Source organism: Budorcas taxicolor, chromosome 11 (genome assembly GCF_023091745.1).
Source record: "Budorcas taxicolor isolate Tak-1 chromosome 11, Takin1.1, whole genome shotgun sequence".
Classification (NCBI taxonomy): Eukaryota; Metazoa; Chordata; class Mammalia; order Artiodactyla; family Bovidae; genus Budorcas; species Budorcas taxicolor.
In genome coordinates, this window is record NC_068920.1 from 87,901,959 (window position 1) to 87,924,480 (window position 22,522).

General features: G+C 42.6%; 1 protein-coding gene across 1 annotated transcript in view; it reads left to right on the top strand.

The window, feature by feature from the left end:
• PRKCE (protein kinase C epsilon) overlaps positions 1-22,522 on the top strand; it is a 541,807-nt gene that overhangs the window by 356,200 nt on the left and 163,085 nt on the right. The window contains exons 8-11 of the mRNA XM_052647681.1: positions 4,857-4,999; positions 8,636-8,732; positions 11,366-11,565; positions 14,116-14,289. Of these exons, the coding sequence (XP_052503641.1) occupies positions 4,857-4,999; positions 8,636-8,732; positions 11,366-11,565; positions 14,116-14,289 (614 nt within the window). The remainder of the gene's footprint in view (positions 1-4,856; positions 5,000-8,635; positions 8,733-11,365; positions 11,566-14,115; positions 14,290-22,522) is intronic.

The following is a 22,522-nucleotide window of genomic DNA, read 5'->3' on the forward strand; positions in this document are numbered from 1 at the left end:
CTTGTATGCGATGGGATGGGTGGACAGGTGCAGATGAGCCGAGCTGAGTATCAGAGGGTAGCTTTGCCAAGGGCAGTGGGACAGAGAATTCAGAGTGCTGTTGCCTGGAGTCTGGCATGGGTCTGAGGATTTTTGAGCATTTTTAGTAATAACTCAATTAATGCAGGCAGCACCATGGCCAGGCTGTGGTGGAGCTTTCTTTTTGTTTATATTGCCTGAGAAAGCTCCCCTCCCATCAGCACACGTGCTTCCCCACCCCCATATTCCTGCCTTTGGCTCTGCGGGCATCTTCAGCCGCATAATTCACTTGAGCTCTTCAAGCCTGGGTTGGATGCAGGAGAGTAGGGTCAGTGCTGTCCCTCCTCCAGGTCAGTGGTCAGGTAGTGCAGAACCCTGAGGTCTGGTCATCCTGCCTGATTTTATTCCAGAAGTGTGTGTGTGTTAAAATAGACTTTAGCTTTTGGGGTAGTTTTAGGTTCAGAGCAAACTTGAGGAGCAAGTGCAAAGATTTCTGGCATACCCTCCTACCCTCGCCCACAGACGGCCTTCCTCACTGTCAGTATCCACACCAGAGTGATACATTTGTTAAATCAATGAACTTGCATTGACGCATCATTATCCCTCCGTTTACATTAGGGATCGCTCTTTGTACTAGACATCCTGTGGGTTTGGACAAATGTACAACATGGTGTATCCATCCTTATAGTATTTATACACAGTAGTTTCACTGCCCTGAAAATCCTCTGTGCTTGGGTATTTACTCTTCCCTGCCTCCCCTGCAGCCACTGACAGTCCCTGATCCTTTTACGACTCCACAGTTGTGCCTTTCTGTCATGGAGGAGGACGTCATGTAGTAAGAGCTATATGCAATGTATAGTTTTTTTTTCAGGTTGGCTTCTTTCACTTAGTAATATGCAATTAAGGTTCTTTTATGTCTTTTCGTGGTTTAATAGCTAATGTATTTTTAGTACTGACAAATATTCAGTTATATGCATATACCGCAGTTTAGCTGTTCAGCTACTGAAGGACATCTTAGTTGCTCTGAAGTTTTCATAATTATGAATAAAATTGTTGTACATATCCGTGTGCTGGTTTTTGTGTAGACCTACATTTTCAACTCATTTGAGTAAGTACCAGGAGTGTGATTTTAATGTCTTATTGGAGAATTGTTCCCTTGTTGTGCCCTTTGATATCTCTGATAACTTTCCTTGCTCTGAGTCTACTCTATTAGAAATTAATGTAGCTATTCCTGCGTTCTTTTAATTAGCATTAGCATGACGTATCTGTCTCCATACATTAATTTTAATCTATATGTATCTTACATATTTAAAGTGTGTTTATTCTAGATAATATGTACTAGGTTTTCTTTTTTGATCCACCCTGACAATCTCTGTCTTCTACTCAATGTATTTAGACCATTGACATTTAACGTGGTTTTCAATATATTTGGATTAATAACCATCTTTTTTGTTACTGTTTTCCATTTGATGCCCTTGCCCTTTTTTTCTTTTTTTGTCTTTCACATTTTTCCACCTTTTGTGGTTTTAATTGAACAATTTATAAGATTCCATTTTTTCTCTTGGCCTATCCATTCTTCTGTTGCTTTTTAAAACTAATTTTCCTGGTTGCCCTAGAGTTTGCAATATACACTTACAACTAATCCAAGTCCACTTTCAAATAATGCTCTAATACTTCACAGATAGTGCAAGGATTGTATGTGTGCTAAGTTGCTTTAGTCGTGTCCGACTCTTTGCAACCCCATGGATTGTACCCCGCCAGGTTCCTCTGTTCATGGGGTTCTCCAGGTAAGAACAGTGGAGTGGGTTGCCATTTCCTCCTTCAGGGGATCTACCTGACCCAGGGATCGAAGCAGCATCTCTTATGTCTCCTGCACTGGCAGGCAGGTTCCTTACTACTAGTGCCACCTGGGAAGCCCCAGGTGCAAGTATTAATACCTTATAATAACAAAGTAATTCTTATTCTTCTGTCCTACTCCTCATATCATTGTTGTCATTCATTTCACTTATACATAAGCATATATTTTCTATACATATGATATATATAAGCATAATAATTGGAAACATCGTTGCTATTGTTGTCTTAAAAAATTATCTGTTAGATCAAGTAAGAATTTAAAAAATAAAAGTTTGTATTTTACCATCACTTATTCCTTCTCTGATGCTCTTCCTTTCTTTATGTAGATCTGAGTTTCTGATGACTGAAGGAAGGAAAATGACTGATAGCATTTTCCTTTTTTCTGAAGAGCTTCTTTTAACACTTCTTGCAAGGCAGGTCTATTGGCAATAAAGTTCCTCAATTTTTATTTGTCTGAGGAAGTCTTTATTTCTCCTTCACTTTTGAAGGATAATTTCACAGGGTACAGAATTCTGCATCTTCTCCCCCTCTCAAAACAGTAAGTCCCCTACATATGAACCTTGAGGTTGCTAACTTTCAAAAATGTGAAGGTGTGTACACATGACCAGTCATGTAAGTTAGTCACATGCCTGGTATGTATTGTCACGTGTGTGCTTCCTCTCTAAGTGTGGTGCTTTTGTGTACTGTATAGAGTACAGTATACAGTAACTTTATTTCAAGCCCAGGATGTCTAGGAGCAAGTGTGAAAGCAATGTTGATGTGACTGTCACTGCTAAGAACCACCAGCTATTGTACTTCACTATTATACTTTTCAAGGTACTGTAGCACTACAAGAGTACAAGGTACTGCACGATAAGATTAAAAATGTTTTCTTTATTTTTATATTTGTTTTTTATAAGCAAATATTATAAATCTATTACAGTACAGTGTTACATAGCCAGTTGTGTTAGTTGAGTACCTAGGCTAACTTTATTGGACTTAATGGGATTTATGAACATGCTTTTGGAACAGAGCTAGTTTATGTGAAGGGGATTTATTGTACTTTAAATATTTCACACTACTCTCTTCTTGCTTATGTGGTTTCTGAGAAGTCAGATGTAATGCTTGTCTTTGCTTCCCTTTGGGTAAGGTGTTATTTCCTTCTGACTTCTTTCAAGATTATTTTTCTTTATGTTTGATTTTCTGCAGCTTGTATATGATATGCCTAGATGTAGCTTGATACTGGTTTTGTTCTTTTTCATTTATCCTGTTCTTTCTTGTCATTTGTTGGTGTTCTCTTAGCTTCCTGGGTCTGTAGTTTGGTATCTGAATTTATTTTGAGGGCATTCTTAGTCATTTTTACTTCCAATATTTTTCTGTTTATTTTTCCCTTTTTTTTCCTCCTGCTAGTATTCCCATACACATGTTACACCTTTTGCAACTGTTCTGTATTTCTTAGATATTCTATATATTTTTTCCAGTATTTCTCCTTTTGTTTTTCTGTTTTAAAAATTTCTATTGACACACACCCTTAGCATATTAATCATAGTTGTTTTAAATTCCTGGCCTGGTTATTCCAGTAACTCTGCCATGTCTGAATCTGGTTCCGCTTCTTGCCCTGTCTCTTCAAACTGGTTTTTTAACTTTTAAGATGCCTCATATTTGTGTGTATGAGAGAGGGATAGTCAGACATGACATGTCAAGTAACAGGACCAGCAGTAATAGGCCTTTAGTAACATGGTGCTAAGGTTTTGGGGGAGCGGAAGCATTCTGTAGTCCTGAGATTGGATCTCAGTCTTTCTGTGAACCTGTTTCTCTGAGCTATGAGCTGTATACATGCTTCTCAGGGTTTCCCCCACCTTATATAGGACAAGATAGCTAACACAGGTTGGAGTTGGGCATTTTCCTTCCCCTAGGTTGCTTAGGATCTGATAAAGCTACAGTAGTTCAATCTCTGATGATATAGCTTCTTCTAAGAGCCAGCATTGTTAAGAACAGGGAGCTCTGCTGTATTTCAAAATTCCTTCCCTGTCTCCCTGTGATCAGCATGTGGGATTTCTTTCTCCAATATTCCCTGTGAGAACATGGTCAAACAACTAGAGGTAAAAGTCGCAAAACTGGGGGGGACCCTATGACGGGGTCAGCCTAGAGTCTCTGACAGATCGTCCACTCTGGGACCCCAATGGCTCACCATTTAGTGCAGGCTTCCCTACCCTGTGCTGCTTTTCCTCTGGGTTGCTGCTTGGGAGTTTCTGTTCCACTAAGTTAAGATTCATATCTGTCTCTCCCACAGGGCAGCAGTTTGCCCTGTGATGTTACTTCTCTGTTAAATCTTAAGAAGACTTGTTGATTTTCCAGTTTGTTCAGCTTTTTACTCTTTAGGACAGAGTAACAACTTCCAAGCTCCTCACATACTGGACTGGAGACCAAAACAGTTAATGTTTTCACCTTGGGTGTCCTGCACCAAGGTCAGCTTAAGTGATCCAGATGAAGCAAAAGACAAAATTCAAGCATGGTCTTTGTTCCTTCGAATCCAGATTTTGGATTTGAAGGGGACCTTGGAGGTCACCTTACTCAGGCTCCTCATTTTTAGAGATGAGTTTCTTTAGAGCCTGTCTACTGTGAGTGTTCTTCTTTTGGGAACATTCCCACATTACAGCGGAGTAATATAGTGCACTGTATACAGGGGACCCATTTAGGTTCAGCATCCAAATGAACTTTCTTCAGAGAAACCAATTAAATTCTATAGTCAGTGTTCTGCTCCCTGAAAGGAAATTTCAGTGTGATTTTTATTCATCCATAACCTGATTATCTCCATGAGGTGGTTGATTTTAGATCTGTGTGAGGGGATGATGGGTGATTTTTTTATTTTTCTTTTTTTGTCTTCCTGCATTTTCCAAATTCTAACAAATGAACGTGTGTTCCTTTTACAATCAGAGCACAATAAGGTAACATTTTAGGCCATGACCCTTTGGAAGCCTCTCCTCCGTGTCTCCTTACAGTCTGCAAGATGAACGTTCACCGGCGCTGTGAGACCAACGTGGCTCCCAACTGTGGCGTGGATGCCAGGGGTATCGCTAAAGTGTTGGCTGACCTGGGTGTTACTCCAGACAAGATCACCAATAGTGGCCAGAGGAGGAAAAAGGTAAGTGGTTCTTGGGTGATGTTTCTGGAGCTCCATATGAGCCAGCATCTCCGTGCTGACTTCCTGGGAGTCCCTTGGAGTATAGTTCTGAGACTGCTGGGTTGAGACGCTGGACTTGAAACAACATGTGCTTAAAGAAAACAAAGAAGAAAGAGTCATGCAGGGAATGCAGAAGTCTCCTTCGTCGATTCCAGAGGTAAGGAAAAGCCAAGCAAGTCTCAAGTGTTGTGTTTCCTAGGGCTACATCATCACCTTCGAGGTGAGGATTCTGGAATTCCCTCCAGAAAATATTCAATTCTAGACAGGGAAGTAGCCTTATCTGCCTCCAAACCTGGCATGAGAGCAATGTTCACATTTGAACTTTGCCTCTGGTATCACTATAATGAGGATAAATGGATGAAGAGCTAGAAACACATTCCTTTCTAGGGAGCAAGCCAAGAAGATTTGTGATAGTGCTGGCACTTGGCTACCCGAGGAATATTGTTAATGTCCCACGACAAGAAACATCTGGGCCTGTCTTTGGTGACCAAAGCCCTGTCTCTATCTGTATGACATTCCGAATGTCAGTAGGAAAAGATCCATTTGCTATAATGTTATGTTGGTGAATCAGGCCCCACAGATGTAAACAGAGCTAAAGATATCTCTAGCATTTTGTTTGAAGGCTCGTCCTAGCCTTGGCTCCTAGCCTAAAAAATGTAAGAGGGCTCTGAAAGAGTAAGTTAATGAAAAAATGGGGACCATGTTAACTGGGCAAGAAATCCTGGTAGGTTGGTATGGGCAAGTGGCTCTCATTGCCCAGTGTGTGTGTGTGTGTGTGTGTGTGTATATATATATATATATATTTTTTTTTTTAACTAAAAAACAAGCCTGACTCTGGTTGCCTCGACAGTATTAGCTCCTAAACGTTGTCCCTAAATTTTCCCTTGAAATACTTTCTGAAGGACTTTGTGTTTCCCTTCTTGTTCTAGAAGCTGCCCATACCTTTTCCCTGCTGCCTCTCAGAGGAGGCTTTTCCCTTGAACGGGAAAGTTTGGGTTGTTTCCATCTTTTTAAGCATTTTCTTCTTTACTTTTCCAATAAACAAAGCTATTTTGTAAGGTTTAGAGTAAAAAACACCCTCTCCTCCTGACTAACATGAGATTTGGTGCTTCTGGTGGCCCTTCTCAACTCTTGACAGTCCCACTGGTGGAAGCAGGACTTCAGTTATTCACCCAGGACATTGAAGCTACAAGCAGAATGTCAGCACCCCTAATGCTGAGGTCCCACCCAGAAGGCAGGTTAGACAAACACCCTGTGATGGCAGTGCTGAACACACGCGTGCACAGCTCCACAGAGAGTCCTGTTCAGCAGACATGAGTTTGTTCCTTGCCTGAAGTAAGCTGGCTTTAGAAAAGGCAGAGGAACCAGAGATCAAATTGCCAACATCCGCTGAATCATTGAAAAAGCAAGAGAGTTTCAGAAAAACATCTATTTCTGCTTGATTGACTATGCCAAAGCCTTTGACTGTGTCGATCACAATAAACTGTGGGAAATTCTGAAAGAGATGGAATATCAGACCACCTGACCTGCCTCTTGAGAAACCTATATGCAGGTCAGGAAGCAACAGTTAGAACTGGATATGGAACAACAGACTGGTTCCAAATACGAAAAGGAGTATGTCAAGGCTGTATATTGTCACCCTGCTTATTTAACTTATATGCAGAGTATATCATAAGAAACGCTGGGCTGGAGGAAGCACAAGCTGGAATCCAGATTGCCAGGAGAAATATCAATAACCTCAGATATGCAGATGACATCACCCTTATGGCAGAAAGCAAAGAACTAAAGAGCCTCTTGATGAAAGTGAAAAAGGAGAGTGAAAAAGTTGGCCTAAAGCTCAACATTCAGAAAACTAGGATCATGGCATCCAGTCCCATCACTTCATGGCAAACAGATGGGGAAACTGTGGAAACAGTGGCAGACTTTATTTGGGGGGGCTCCAAAATCACTGCAGATGGTGATTGCAGCAATGAAATTAAAAGACGCTTACTCTTTGGAAGGAAAGTTATGATCAATCTAGATAGCATATTAAAAAGCAGAGACATTACTTTTGTCAACAAAGGTTTGTCTAGTCAAGGCTATGGTTTTTCCAGTAGTCATGTATGGATGTGAGAGTTGGACTATAAAGAAAGCTGAGCACCAAAGAATTGATGCTTTTGAACTGTGGTGTTGGAGAAGACTCTTGAGAGTCCCTTGGACTGCAAGGAGATCCAACCAGTCCATCCTAAAGGAGATCAGTCCTGGGTGTTGATTGGAAGGACTGATGTTGAAGCTGAAACTCCAATACTCTGGCCACCTGATGTGAAGAGCTGACTGATTTGAAAAGACCCTGATGCTGGGAAAGATTGCGGGCAGGAGAAGAAGGGGACGATAGAGGATGAGATGGTTGGATGGCATCATCGACTCAATGGACATGGGTTTGGGTGGACTCCAAGAGTTGGTGATGGACAGGGAAGTCTGGCGTGCTACAGTTCATGGGGTTGCAAAGAGTCGGACACGACTGAGCGACTGAACTGAGAAGTAAACTGAGTTGGAATCTTTACTGTCATGGAACATTTCAGAGAAAACTCAATACCTGCCCCCTCCCCTGTATTTATATGGCCTGTAACGAGAGTAACCAGGCATTGTCTGTCTGTCTTGGATTTGGGAGATCCTGCTGCTAAGAAGCCAACATGGAGAAAATAAGGAAGGAGCAGAGTCAGAGACTAAGAGACTTCAGTCCTGACAGTTTTATTGCTGTATTGCTTCTGATGCAAAAGCTGGAAAAAGTCAAGCAAACCAAGTAGTACCTTGAGTTAGTACGAGAGGATGGGAGACCAGTGCCCTTGGCCAGAAGCTGAGGGAGCTTCTATGTGGGAGCATCAGGCTTTCTGGAGCCTGAGTTACCTTCATAATGCCCCTTGCAAGCAGCCGATCATCCAGGAATGATGTGTGTGCACAGTGAGTAGATCAAGAGTAAAGGGGAACAGAAGTGCTTGTGATCTCTTGAGTGTAAACTTCTGCCTTTGATAGGAACTTAGTATGAATATACCAGCATCTATGCCAAGAAATAGACTTCATGGAGGATATCCTGCTAGAAATTTCCTGATTGCCGACAAATATCGATACATCTGAAGATGCTGATTGAGCTTCTGTTATGTGTATCTCTCTGTGCAATCCCCAGGGGCAATACAAATACTAGATAGGCTCTTAACCTTCAGAGAACCTACAGGCTACCTGAGTAGAGATCCCAAATTAAATAAAGCTGGACAAGGTAGGGAATAAATACCAAGCAGCTGTCAAGCTTGCTCTGGATGAGAGAACTGTCATTGCTTGGGTAGGCAAGAGAAGTTTCATGAAAGGGGTAAGGCTGAGCTTTGCTTGGAAAGGTCAGTTGTATTTGGGTAGAATAAAAATTAAACAAGCTGACATCACTTGTTTTCTTTCCTTTAATTGACAACCTTGAGTCTCTGCTTTTGGATGATCAATTCAGCAAGAGCTACTGTGCACCAGGGACTGCTACAGCCCCTGGTGTCGTATCTGGATGCTTTTGACTTTAGGGAAACTCCCCATCTCCTTTCTGACTCTTTTCTCCCCTCGTTCTCTCCCTCTCTCTAGCTCATTGCTGGTGCTGAGTCCCCCCAGCCTGCTTCTGGAAGCTCACCGTCTGAGGAAGACCGATCCAAGTCTGCCCCCACCTCTCCCTGTGACCAAGGTGAGACCCTCAGATTTGCTTCTTTACCTCTGAGCTCCGTCCTTGGAAGGGCCAAGGAGTCCAAGGCTTGAGAGTGTGGCACTGAATGGCTCTGCCATCCTGACGTCACTCCCAGGCAGGGTAAAAGTGAGAGAGATGAGGAGCTGTGGTTCTTTTCTTTCGCCTATCTTCCAGCTTCCACGTGCAGGAGAGGCAGAGAGCACAGCCCCTCTGTCACCACACTGCCCAGCTCTGCTCCCAGCCCCCTCAGCACCACTCAGTTGAGTTGAATCTGACTTCCTTCCTCCCTGAACTTCACCATCATACCCAAAAGTTGCGATCAGGGCAGGAGTCTGGAGATGGGTGGGTGGGGATAGTAAGGTGAAGCTGGCAAAGCCTTCGAGAAGCCAGCTCCACACCTGACTCCCCTGTAGTGCTCAGCTCAGGATGTCTGCTTCTCCATCAGAATATGCTGGAAGTTATCAAAGGTTTCTGAATTCTGTAAGTATCCAAGGATGCCAAGACTGAGGAGGGATATATACACTTTAGAACTTCCCCTCTGGTAACCAGAACCAGATCTCACTGGCAAGGGATGTTTGCATCTGCAGAACAGGGATAATTATTAACAAGTCAGAACAATAGTGCCTTGATGTTCTATAGCCCCTTTTGTCTTCCTTATCCTCATTCTACACTCAAGCCAACTCTCTGTCTATGCTCCCTTACTGTCCCCAGGTTACAGGGTGAGAAGTGTAAGGCAGAGAGTTAAAAAGTTTTGCCCAAAGGTCAGGAACTAAGTCAGTGGTAAGGGCAAGACGTCACCCCTTATGGCCTAGGGACCCCATTCTCAGAAACCTTGCCATGGAACCCTCTGTGGGGGTCATCACTGCAACCCAGCCCTTCTTCCCTAGAAGTAAATAAAACAACTGCAGGGGGTATGCCAGTCCTGAAGTCACAAAATAATTGATCTGAGTCCCTCTTCATGCTTCTCTGATTAACTTTCTGCACCTTTATACTCTGCTTCCTTTCAAAAGAGGCTTGAGCCCTTCGTAAATAATCCAGTGGTTCCCCGGAGCCTCCAAACAAGCAGATGCTGTCCCTGTTCAATGTGGGCATTTTCAGGTTTTGCTTTTTTAAGACTGAGAGCTCCTTTGAGAGCTTCAAGGGGACAGAGTCATATGATAAAGAAACCCCAGGCAAGCATGAGGCAACTAGGTTTGTAGGCCTGGTTCCTGCCCAGCGTGCTGTCCAGCCTCGGCAGGACACCATGCCCCTCAGGACCTCTCTTTGTCCGCCGTCCGTGAAGGTACAGTATTTCCCAGCCATATTGTGAGGACAAATAGATGTGAAAACCTTCTTAGCAAGACAGTGCATTATTGCCGAACTGAAATAAGGCACAATTCCTCTTCTCTCTGTTGTAAGAACACATAGAAAGATACTTTCTTTAAGTTTTAATATCCCCAGCATCCAAGTTCTGTTTTCCAAAATTCACTTAATAACTTGCTTGCAAGTTATGAGTAGAAGCTCTATGCTGAGAGCAAAAGTTATACTTAGTTAAGAGTAAGTGATAGAAAACTGCGGTGCTGGCACGGGCATGTCTGTAGACTTGGAAGCTGTCCTCACCTCTCCCCTGCACTCTGTCCTGGCACATCTCAGAGAAGTCAAGCCTGCAGACCATGGAGCCTTCATAGGCCTCTGTCCTTCTGTAAAGGAGCCGAAGCTGTCTTTATGTCAAGCGGCAGCTGATCACTCCTGCTTGATTCTGATTCCCAAAGGTTAATAGTTTGTGTTTCCCTCCTGTGATCCCAGTTATTCACAAGCATCTTTTAAAATTGGATTACGCTCGAGATGTCCACTTCTACACAAAGGAGCCTATGTCTTGGTGAATGTATAGCTAACAACAGTTTTCTCAAATAGAAAAGGTCAAAGGGTCACCCAGCGTTATCATCCCCAGGTTAATTCAGGTCACATACTCTGCAGCAGCACAAGGCTGTGTCATAGTTATGAAACTGCTGAGGAATTCCTGCCCCATCTGAGATAAATTTGCAACATGTCACTCTTGGGACATAATTCTTTTGTTAACGATAAGCCCACTGCTCATTTGGTTAAATAACCTTATGGAAGATGGGTATTTAGAATAAACCCAGCAATAAAGCCAAGTAAAGTCCCTTAGAAGGTAAAGGCTTCTTAGTCCCAGTTACTGAAATAATTACCTCACCAATAATTATTGTGACAGTGGTTTTCCATTAGCCATTGTTTTAATTTTCAAAGGAAACTTGAAGGATCCCTATTGCCTTTGGGAGGCCAGGATTCCTGCACTACACCTAGAACAATGCAACAGGCTACCAGCTGAAGGGGGCTTTCAGAGAGGTGGCCCCGTCCCAGAATAAAAGGCAGATCTGAAGGAGAGAATTGGCGGGGACCGTGTTGTTCTCTTTGTGTTCCTAGGCCTTGCTGTAAATTAATTAGGTGCCAGTAAAAGTGTGCAGAGCAAATGAAGGAATGTACAGGAATGCATCGCTGTGTCTGTTGCTGTGAAGAACCAGAGGGAGGGTTGAGAGTCATGGTGCAGGGGGGAACATTTTGAATATCAGATCCTAACAGGAAGGGCTTGTGAGGTGCACACTAATGCAATATCTTGTCACACTTGGTCCTAGAAATAAAAGAACTTGAAAACAACATCCGGAAGGCCTTGTCATTTGACAATCGAGGGGAGGAGCACAGGGCGGCATCATCCACCGATGGTCAGCTGGCAAGCCTGGGTGAAAATGGTGAAGTCCGGCAAGGCCAGGCCAAGCGCTTGGGCCTGGATGAGTTCAACTTCATCAAGGTGTTGGGCAAAGGCAGCTTCGGCAAGGTCTGTGGCACGCGAGGGCAGAACTGCTGGTCTGATCCAAAATGTGATGAACATTTCATCCTGGTCTGGTTATGTTTTCCTTCCTGGTTGAGTGAAAATGGCCTGAGGCCAAGGAGATAGGAACCAGGGTTGTGCTGCTCATGGGCTGCAGGACTACAGGACAGTCATTCCACCTCTCTGGGATTCAGTTGTTCTCATTTGTCAAACAGGAGCAGGAACCAAGTGAGAGAGCGGGCGAGAAAGCACTCTGAGCAGTTTAAATTGCTTTATGTGTGCTTGGCCTCCCATTATCAATAATAGTCATGAGAGCTTTCTTCCTTTCAGAGATCCATCTGAAATTCTGTTTTCTTAATTCATTACAAAAATTTTGGAAATTAATTCTAGCATCTCTACCCTGAGTGAACTTGAGGCTCAAAGGAAATCTTAGAGTGTATTACTTTGTAAATTGAGTGTTATTTTAAGTGGCTTTTCTGGCACTGACTAAGTGTCTTTTTCATCCTGCGCCTGTGGCGAGAGAATGAGCACAGGCATCTCAGGTCTTTGATCAGGGGCCGCTTCCCCCGGAGCCCTCCTCCTCTCCTGCTCCCCGGAGCCCAACACAGTGATCTGGGGCATGGGTGCAGAGTGTGCCCATTAAAGTCTTCATGGTGACCAGCCAGCATTCTGAAGGTGGGATGAGATGGACAAAATAACCCCAGTTTATTTTAGAAGATAGAAGAGCAGGGAACCTAGGAAACTGGTTAACATTTCAGCTCAGACCCCTGCTTATTCCCTGCTTATCACAAAGCCATGCCTGGGATCAATGGGCGTCACCTTTCTAGGACCTCCTAGAGTAAGGTGGCCATGCTCTGGAGCCAGGTGCCTGGCTCTGGGAACTCCCAGGGATCTCATGCCCTTATGCATCCTGGACTTTTGCAGGCTAAGCTATAGACCTGCTCCACTTCTCTCCAAAGGTAGTGGCTTTCTGGAGCCCCCAGAGGATGAGACCTGGTTCCCAGCCATCTTACCTGCCACATTTCATCCTGAGACTATGGGTGGCATTGACTTAATAGCAAAAGTCACTGATGGGATTGACTCTAATAGCAAAGGCTGAAGCAATCAAATTCTTCAGAGACTGGTTATGTACGAAGCAGACCCCAGTCCTCTGATGGCATAACTCTGGAATGTAAGCAGGACCTGGTTTAATTCTGAGCAAGATTCAAGAGGAAAGAAGCAGGTTCAGAGGCTCCAGGTTTCCACAGGATGTAAGCAGGATGTGAACCTTGATGACTTGGGAGCATTTGGGTTGCTTCTTCAGAAAAGTTGCTGCCAAAGTTTGAGCCAGTTTTAAAACTTTATATTGTATGTGGGTGACAAACATCTTCAGGGTAACATCCTGAATGCCCTCATTAAGCTTCTGAGTTACTGCTCTTTAGCTCTGATGACTGAAATACTGTATTTACGAGTTATTTAATGGGAGAAAATCTTGTCACATCTGTAGGGAAATGAGTGCAAAAATATCAAATGATAGGAAAACTTTAAGAAAATAGAGCTGTAAATTCACTCTCTGGAGAAGGAATCACATTCCAGCTTTAAAGCTGTAGAAGAAATCATAAAGGTAAACAAGGACAGATTCAACTGCAAAAAATAGAGGACCTTGTTCAATAGAAAAAATAGCAGAAAGTCATATGGCAGGCTTAGAAAAACCTTTGCAGAAATTAAAGTGGTAGTAACTTTATATACCAAGCTCATAAGGATTCCTAAAGAATATAGTGGTATAAAACAGTAGATAACTGGACAGAGGACAATAATTTGCACAAAAAGAAATAGAAAACAAAGATTTTTAGTTTCATTACAAGTTAAAACAACATTGAGGAAACATTTCACACTCATTACATAAGCAAAGCTTTTTATGTGAAAGTACCAACATTAGTGAATGTACATGAAACTAAAGCACTTCTACATTACTAGTGGCAGATTATATAGTATATCCTTTTTGAAAGTCAGGAAATGTACACATTTAACTCTATAATTCACATTGAAGATTTTCTATCTTAAGGCTATGATCTCAAAGAAAGAAAAGGTGTATGTATAAACCACCTGAAGCAATTTATTTATATAATACTTAATAATTGGATGAAACAAGTTTGAAGTACATGGTTAAATAAACTGTTATACTTGAACTGAGTATCAGCAACCATGATATGATGGAGACTATATAGAGAAATGCTTATGAAATAATGTTCAATTAAAAAATCGATGCTATACTTGTTGTACTCATTGCAAACATGACAAATTATATGAACATATGAAATAATTATTAATATGTTCATATAATTTGTTTAACAAATGTGCATTGAACTTTTCTTTGCCTGGACACAGTGCTAGAGATTAAAAGCAAATAAATTATAGTAGCTGTATGGGGATGGATAGTCTTTACATTTTAAATACTACAATACCATTTAAAATTAAAGATAAAATGAGTTAGTTTTTAAAGCACTTGGTATTGACTTGGGTTTCTTTTCATTTCCTATATATATAGACTTATGGGGTGGTTTTGGGTAATTACAGGTCATGCTGGCGGAGCTCAAAGGCAAAGATGAAGTCTATGCCGTGAAGGTCCTAAAGAAGGATGTCATCCTTCAGGATGATGATGTGGACTGCACGATGACAGAGAAGCGGATTTTGGCTCTGGCTCGAAAACATCCGTACCTAACCCAGCTCTATTGCTGCTTCCAGACCAAGGTATGCTTAAGAGGAAGCTGGTGGATGCCATCTGAGGGTTGTGCTGGAGGATGCTATAGTATTTTGACTGTCAGATAAAATTTTAAAAATCAATCACAGATCCCCTACATTCTTTTATCAGAGACCTTGTAAAATGGAATGGATTTTACCCTTGAAAAGATCAGGGAGTCTTTGAACAGCATTCTCTTTTTTTAAGAGTAAGGGATTTTCCACTCAAGGCTGTACTTGTGAAGGAATGAGAGGGTTATAGAAGTCTTTATGAATGTAGCTGGACAAAGAAAGTCAAATGAATAACCCTGGTGTTTGCTCCTTGGAGAAAACAGCAGGCATGGTTTATCCTTGCTCTGCTCCTAACTTTTTGTCTCTTGGCAAATCACTTAAATTTGTTGTTGCCCTCAGATCAAATGAAAATAGAATAAAGGCCACCTGAACTATGTCTAATCTGTGTACCATTGTATGAGGTAAAGGGTGTGAGCAAGTACTAAAAATGCCATATGGGGAATTCTCTGGTCCAGTGGTTAGGACTTGGCTCTTTCACCACCATGGCCAGGGGTTCAATCCCTGGTCAGGGAATTAAGATCCTGCAAGCCATGTGGCACGGTCAAAAAAAAAAAAAATCCATCATGAATCACAAATTTAAGGTAGCATTTTAAAATTACCATGTAGGTGCCTAGAGACCAGAAGGTGGCAGTAACGAAATGAAAATAATCTGCAAGCACATTATGGAGTCAGTCATGAGGTCAGCTTTCCTCTTTTCTCTACCTGAGAATAATTCTGAATTAATGAGAAACTTATCCTGTATTTCTTTATCTTCCATGGTGCCTATCAAGGGCCTCATACATAGTAGCTGGTTGCTCTCAGAGATGGAGGGGTGGGAGATTTTTTAAAAATTCTCTCCTCTGCTCTGCTTTTTGCACCAATGTGAAAATCAGATTTCAGACAAGTAAGTCTTTGACCCCAGACACTTGGCATTGGCGGTCGAGCTACCATCTCATCTCTGGGACTTCCAGTTTAGTGGGGACTGCTCTGATACCATGTTGTGTTACCCCATCTTCCCCTACCCATAGCAGCTGCACCTTATCTCTTACTATCTGAGCTGGTTTCCTAGCAGGGCTCCACACTAGCTTGCTTTCTTTGGACACATTGCCAAGAGGTCCAACATCCCAAGAGAGGTCCAGTCCAGCTGTAGGGACCTTGTGTAGGGACCTGTACGTGGTAGACCCGGGGAGCCTCAGCGGAGGCTCTGCTTCCTTGCAGTGTTGGTGAATGAGGAGTGGGATTGATGTCTTCAGGGTCAGCAGTTTTCTCCTCTGTGCATTTAGAATATCAAGGCTAGGGTCCTCGTTATGTGACTGCTCTTGAAGCAGAAAATGGTATCTAATGATACCATGGGTTTTCTTTGTGGCAGAACAGTGACCAAATGACATGGAAATTGGTGTCTGAGTGGCCAGAGGGTAAGGCTGGGGAGAGAAGGGGCTTACCTCTGTAGGTCAGAGATTTTTCCTAGGCCAATGTCAGGTGGCCACAGTTACAGGAGCAATTCCCAGACCATGCAGTTGACCATGGCACATCTCACTTAACATGACAGATAGTGTGTTCATCTAATTTTTCCAAAGCAAATCATAGTTTAATCTTTCCAAAGGACCTTAGCTTACTAGTGAAAAAAATCCTAGGAGGAATCATTGAATAACCTCCCAGCTTAATGGTTAGAAAATGTGGCTTTTCCTATGGCAACCAGTCATCATGATTTTAAAGAATAACTGATGTTCACCTGACTCTGAGGTAGGTTCTGGATGTGGAGTTATCAGCAAAAAGGAAGATGATTCTCAAGTGGAGGACTTTACTCAATAAGGCATGAGGGGGTTGTACTACCTTCCACAGCAAACAGCCTTGAGTAGTTACGTTCTGGGTGGCGGTGTTCAAGCCAGGAGAACTCAGAGGAGGGGGTGATCCTTAGAGTCCAGAGGTGAGGAAGGAGTTGGATCCAGGCCCTGCAGTGGGGAGGGCGGGAGCAGGACTTGGGTGGGAATGGAACTGACTTCAGTGGCCATAGTACAGCACAGCTTTAGTTTCGCTTTTCCCGAAAAGAAAGGATGGTGTTTCTGAGCCTTCGTAAACTTGTTTTTGACTAAGTCTCTAACACATGATTAAGGAACACAAGACCTGTTTACAATCCTATTAAGATTTCTTTCATTCTTGCTTAATTATGACACAGAGAGCAGAAATGGTGTTAAGCAGGGTTTAATTATTTTTAGGTGAGCCTTTATTGTTTGGTATGTAGAAGAAACAGCCCCAACAAAAGCATTCCTTTGAGAAGTTCCTGAGAGACTGCACATGACTTCAGGCCATGCACTACGCAGATTGCCTGAAAGGACTTGAAAGTGCGTAGGGTCCCGGGTCTGGTATGGTGACCAATGGCAATGATTGTGTAAACCCTCTGGCGCCAATTGTGATGTCAGGTCTGGTTACAACAGCCCACTAAATGACCAAGTTACAGGTAAAGACTGTTGTGGACTTTTCTGTGCCAAGCCCACCTGTCCTTGACTCCTGTGCTCTGATCATTCTCCATGGGATCTAGAAGGAAAAAGCAAATGAAATGGCTCTAGTGCTTGTGAGAAAAGGCAGAGGCCCTCAAATTAAGCCAGTAACTTCAGTTTCAATCAAATTCAATCAATTCACACCAGTGTGTTTGACTGGAATTCTCCCTATGCTCTTTGGGATGCTAGAATCACCTGAAACAGCTGGGAAAATCTACAAAACTGTATTTAATTGTGTAGCAAACATATAGTATGAGAAGGAGGTAAAAAGACTTCCTACTGCAGTTGAGAGAGAGTAGCCTCATTTCTCTCAGGCCCTCCTTCTTACAATTAAAAAAAAGAAAATCCCTGGGCACATTCTTACTTTATAAAGGCATTATGCTCTTCAAGATTGACATCAGTTCAGTTCAGTCGCTCAGTCATGTCCGACTCTTTGCAACCCCATGGACTGCAGCATGCCAGGCTTCCCTGGCCATCACCCACTCCTGAAGCCTGCTCAAACTCATGTCCATTGAGTCAGTGATGTCATCCAACCATCTCATCCTCTGTTATCCCCTTCTCCTCCTGCCTTTATCAGGGTCTTTTCAAATGAGTCAGTTCTTCACATCAGCTGGCCAAAGTATTGGAGCTTCAGCTTCAGCATCAGTCCTTCCAATGAATATTCAGGACTGATTTCCTTTAGAATTGACTGGTTTGATTTCCTTGCAGTCCAAGGGACTCTCCAGGGTCTTCTCTAACACTACAGTTCAAAAGTATCAATTCTTCAGTGCTCAGCTTTCTTTATGGTCCAACTCTCACATCCATACATGACTAATGGAAAAACCATAGCTTTGTCAGCAAAGTAATGTCTCTGCTTTTTAGTATGCTGTCTAGGTTTGCCATAGCTTTTCTTCCAAGGAGCATGCGTCTTTTAATTTCATGGCTACAGTCGCCATCTGCAGAGATTTTGGAGCCCAAGAAAATAAAATCTGTCACTGTTTCCATTGTTTCCCCATCTATTTCCCATGAAGTGATGGGACCAGATGCCATGATCTTAGTTTTCTGCATGTTGAGTTTTAAGCCAGCTTTTTCACTGTTTCACTTTCATTAAGAGGTTGTTTAGTTCCTCTTCGCTTTGCCATAAGGGTGGTGTCATCTGCATATCTGAGGTTATTGATATTTCTCCCGGCAATCTTGATTCCAGCTTGTGCTTCATCCAGTCTGGTATTTCACATGATGTACTTTGCATATAAGTTAAATAAGCAGGGTGACAGTATATAGCCGTGACGTACTCCTTTTCTTATTTGGAACCAGTCTGTCGTTCCATGTTCAGTTCTAACTGTTGCTTCCTGACCTGCATACAGATTTCTCAGGAGGCAGGTCAGGTGGTCTGGTATTCCCATCTCTTTCAAAATTTTCCACAGTTTATTGTGATCCACATAATCAAAGTCTTTGGCATAGTCAATAAAGCAGAAGTAGATGTTTTTCTGGAACTCTTGCTCTTTTGATGATCCAACAGATGTTGGCAATTTGATCTCTGGTTCCTCTGCCTTTTCTAAAACTAGCTTGAACATCTGGAAGTTCTTGGTTCATGTACTGTTAAAACCTCGCTCGGAGAATTTTGAACATTACTTTGCTAGCATGTGAGATGAGTGCAATTGTGCAGTAGTTTGAGCATTTTTTGGCATTTCCTTTCTTTGGGATCGGAATGAAAACTGGCCTTTTCCAGGCCTGTAGCCACTGCTGAGTTTTCCAAATTTGCTAGCATATTGAGTGCAGCACTTTCACAGCATCATCTTTCAGGATTTGAAATAGTGCAACTGGAATTCCACACCTCCACTAGCTTTGTTCGTAGTGATGCTTCCTAAAGCCACTTGACTTCAGACTCCAGGACATCTGGCTCTAGGTAAGTGATCACAGCATCCTCGTTATCTGGGTCACTAAGATCTTTTTTGTATCATTCTTCCATGTATTCTTGCCATATCTTCTTAATATCTTCTGCTCCTGTTAAGTCCATACTTTTCCTGTCCTTTATTGTGCCCATCTTTGCATGAAATGTTCTCTTGGTATCTCTAATTTTCTTGAAGAGATCTCTGGTCTTTCCCGTTCTGTTGTTTTCCTCTGTCTCTTTGCACTGATCAGTGAGGAAGGCTTTCTTATCTCTCATTGTTATTCTTTGGAATTCTGCTTTCAAGTGAGTATATCTTCCCTTTTCTCCTTTGTCTTTAGCTTCTCTTCTTTTCTCAGCTATTTGTAAGGCCTCCTCACACAACCATTTTGCCTTTTTGCATTTGTTTGACATAGCCATAAAGAATTATAAGCATTGTACTAGCTGTTGGTATGGATGAGAAACTAATTTTTCATATTCTAAACTTATTTTTAATGGTTAATATTAGATTAACAGCACATTTAATATTTTCATACACACAATAATTTCTTGCTTAAAAAATATATGGCTTCCCTGGTGGCTCAGTCAATAAAGAATCTGCCAGCAATGCAGGAGACCTGGGTTCAGTCCGTCAGTTGGGAAGATCCCCTGGAGGGGGCATAGCAACCCACTGCAGTAAAGCCTATAATTAATTCAGTGAATATACAAGTATTTATTGGGCATCTGTTGTATGCTAGACATTACTGAGGCTACACAACTCAAAACATACTAACTCTGAATGCATAAAGATTGCTGTTTAGTGGGGAGATAGATAAGCAGCAAGTGATACTCTATAGCACAGTAACTCTTCTAGTGGAGCTCTGTAGGTGATTCATTTGAAGCTCTGCCAAAGGCTATTGGGAAGGCTTCCTGGAAGAGGTGGCACCTAACTTGGACCTTTAAGCAGGGGTAGCATTTGTAAAGAGGATGATGGAAAAGAGATGCTTATGAAGACTAGAACTGATCTCCTACTCTCATTTTCATTGTGATTGTTCCAGCACTGGAACTCCTACCTTGGTGTGTGTCCTGCTTTTCCCAAGGAAATGTTGATGGCTTAACAACTGCAGTGAAGGAGAGGAAGAAAGGGAGGATGCTGGGGAAATGAAGAGGGAGGTTCCTGCATCTGCAGAATCAGATGTTCATTGGTAGAGGGGGGAAGGCAATACTGGGAGCCTGCTTCTTTGGGCTCCAAAAGTTATGGGCTACTTAATGTCAGGGCTTAGGAGGAAGCATGATTTCAGAAATTGCCTCTTCCGCCTGCCCTCATCCATGGAAGGCTGAGGATGGGAGAGCCACTGAGGGGTAGGCTTGTTTTTGCTTTTGTTTTTCTGGTTACTAGAAAGAAAATTCTCAGGCATTTTGAGCTGCTGAGTATGATCTCCCTTGTGAAATCATCCCTTCCAACAAAACCTGACTTGAGTAAATTTGTCATGATTTTTTTTCTCATTCAAAATAAGAGTCTCTACGTAATTGTCCCCATCTCTGATCCTTTGGCATTTCCTGCCAGGCCTGGGAAGAAGATTCATGGAGGGCTTGGTCAGTGTGAGTTGCTAAGGAGGAAACAGAGAGTGAACTAAAGAATCTCCCTCATCCAACCTTCCTTGCTGCCCTGGGGGAAATGCGGGATGGAAAAATCCTTAAAAAGCAACCGGAGATATTTTTCAAATGAGTTTTAATAAGCTGTGTGAGCAGGGGGTGAGAACTGCCGGGAAAGGAGTGTTGATGATGCAGGGGGAAAATTGTGGTCTCAAGGAACTCGGATGTCTCTTACGACTGTCAATTCTGAAGAGCAGCAAACACAAAAGCAAAAAGCAGAGTAAGCATTAGGCCACTGGTGGATTTTCTTTTTAAAGAGGTAACGATGTCAAATAAAATCTAAAAGAGCTGAGAATGAAGTATGGGTCTCTTTTGTACTAGAGCATGCCTTCCCAGGCAGTGTGGTATCGGAGTGCATGAAGAGGCTTTGATAGGACTGACAAGTGTCTGGCAAGAGTATGTTGAGAGGTTCAGTACCATGAAATGGTCTGTGGGTCAGGCAGACACCTGGGAATCAATATATTTGCCAATAAAAGAGATAGCCTCAATAGTTTCTAACAGATTTCAGTGAAATGAGGTCTATGGGTAGAGGGTACAGGCTCAGCGTTGACAGAGACCATTGCCAAATTGATGAGACTCCAGCAAACTCTCTTTACTTCTAAAGACCATCCTGTCCTAGAGCAAGCTGGTCAATGGAGCCATGGCTTTTAATCAGCCATCCAAACATCTTCAGTGAGGGCCTGTAGTGTACACATCACTATGGGGCCTTACAAGACTTTGTGATAGGTCTTCTGTCAGAATAGTGGGGTTATAGTTGGCTGTTCACTTGAAGCCTGTGGAGGGCTGGTGGGGACTGAGATGGAGGAGGTGGTGGGGAGGAAGGAGAGAGGAGAGAAAGAATGTGTGTGTGTGTGTATGATGGGGAGGGGCATGTCTGTGTGCAGCAGACCAGGGGTGCCCATCGCAGGTAGGGAGAGATCACAGTTTTCATAAGCAAGGCTTCACAGAGGTGACATAACAGGATGCATTCTGCATGATGAAAGGAAAGGCTGTAGAGTTCCTTATGGCTCCTGTACCCCCTGGGGCACAGAGATACCTGTGTGTGTGTATGTGTGAATGTAATGTAATGTACAGGTAATCCAAGATGCTGCTGCCTCAGGCAACTTCCTTGTTCCAAGGAAACTTTGCATTTAAATGGGACAGTCACTTTTGCCTTCATTTCATTTAGCTCAGCCATCCTACACATTTGTGATGACATCTCTGTGAGATAAGTAAGGTCACTTCCTTCTATGGATGAGAAAACTGAGGCCCAGAGAAGTCAGCCAAGTCTGTATTGGAACCCAGCTTGGCATCAAGGTGTCCTGTTGACCCTTGTTGTTACTCTGTCTCCATCACCTCCCTCCTCTCCAAGTTCCCTACCTCACATATCCTCACCTCCGAACCCCCTCCCCAGGCCCCGTACGCTGTCACACACATGAGAAAGGGTCTCAGAGTGACAGCTCTGTTTTGCCTAGATTCAGTGAGATTGGAATTAAAAAAAAAAATGCCCCTTAAGCTGGTGAGAGTAGCTGAATCTTGCAGCCTGTTTCTGGAAGTGTTTCTGTTTTCTGAAACTGTGAGAGAGGAGAGAGAAGGAATAGGGGATGGGTGCAGGGAATATATACAAAATGGCCTGGAGCAGGATGCGCCCCTCACACCTGCCCATTCAGTCACTGTTTATTGAGCATCTACTAGGTACCCTGTGTATCATGCTGTGGGCATCATGGGGCACCTTGCCACCTGCCCAGAGATTTAGTAGTAAATTCATTGCTTTGTTCTCCTGCAAAAACCACTGGCCTTAGCCTTTAAACAATGATAGTAAGGTATTTCCCTGGTGGTCCAGGGAAGACTCCATGCTTCCACTTCAGGGTGCTTGGGTTCGATCCCTGGTCAGGGAACTAACATGCTACATACTGTGTGGTGTTTGCTAAATAATAATAATAATTATTATTATTATTTATGACAAAGAATATTTGTTCATTGTAGAAATTTTGATAAATTTATAGAAGAACAGAAAGAATTGTTATAATGACTACTAACATTTTGGTGTATATATTTCCAGTTTAAAAGTGCATATCTGTTTAAACATATATTTTTAAAATTGAAATCATATTTTCAATTGTCTCACCAAATGGTATTTTGAAACTATTTCTGTTGTCACTAAATATTCTTTAACCAAATGATTTCTAAAGTTCACAGTATCCGAGGGCTTCCC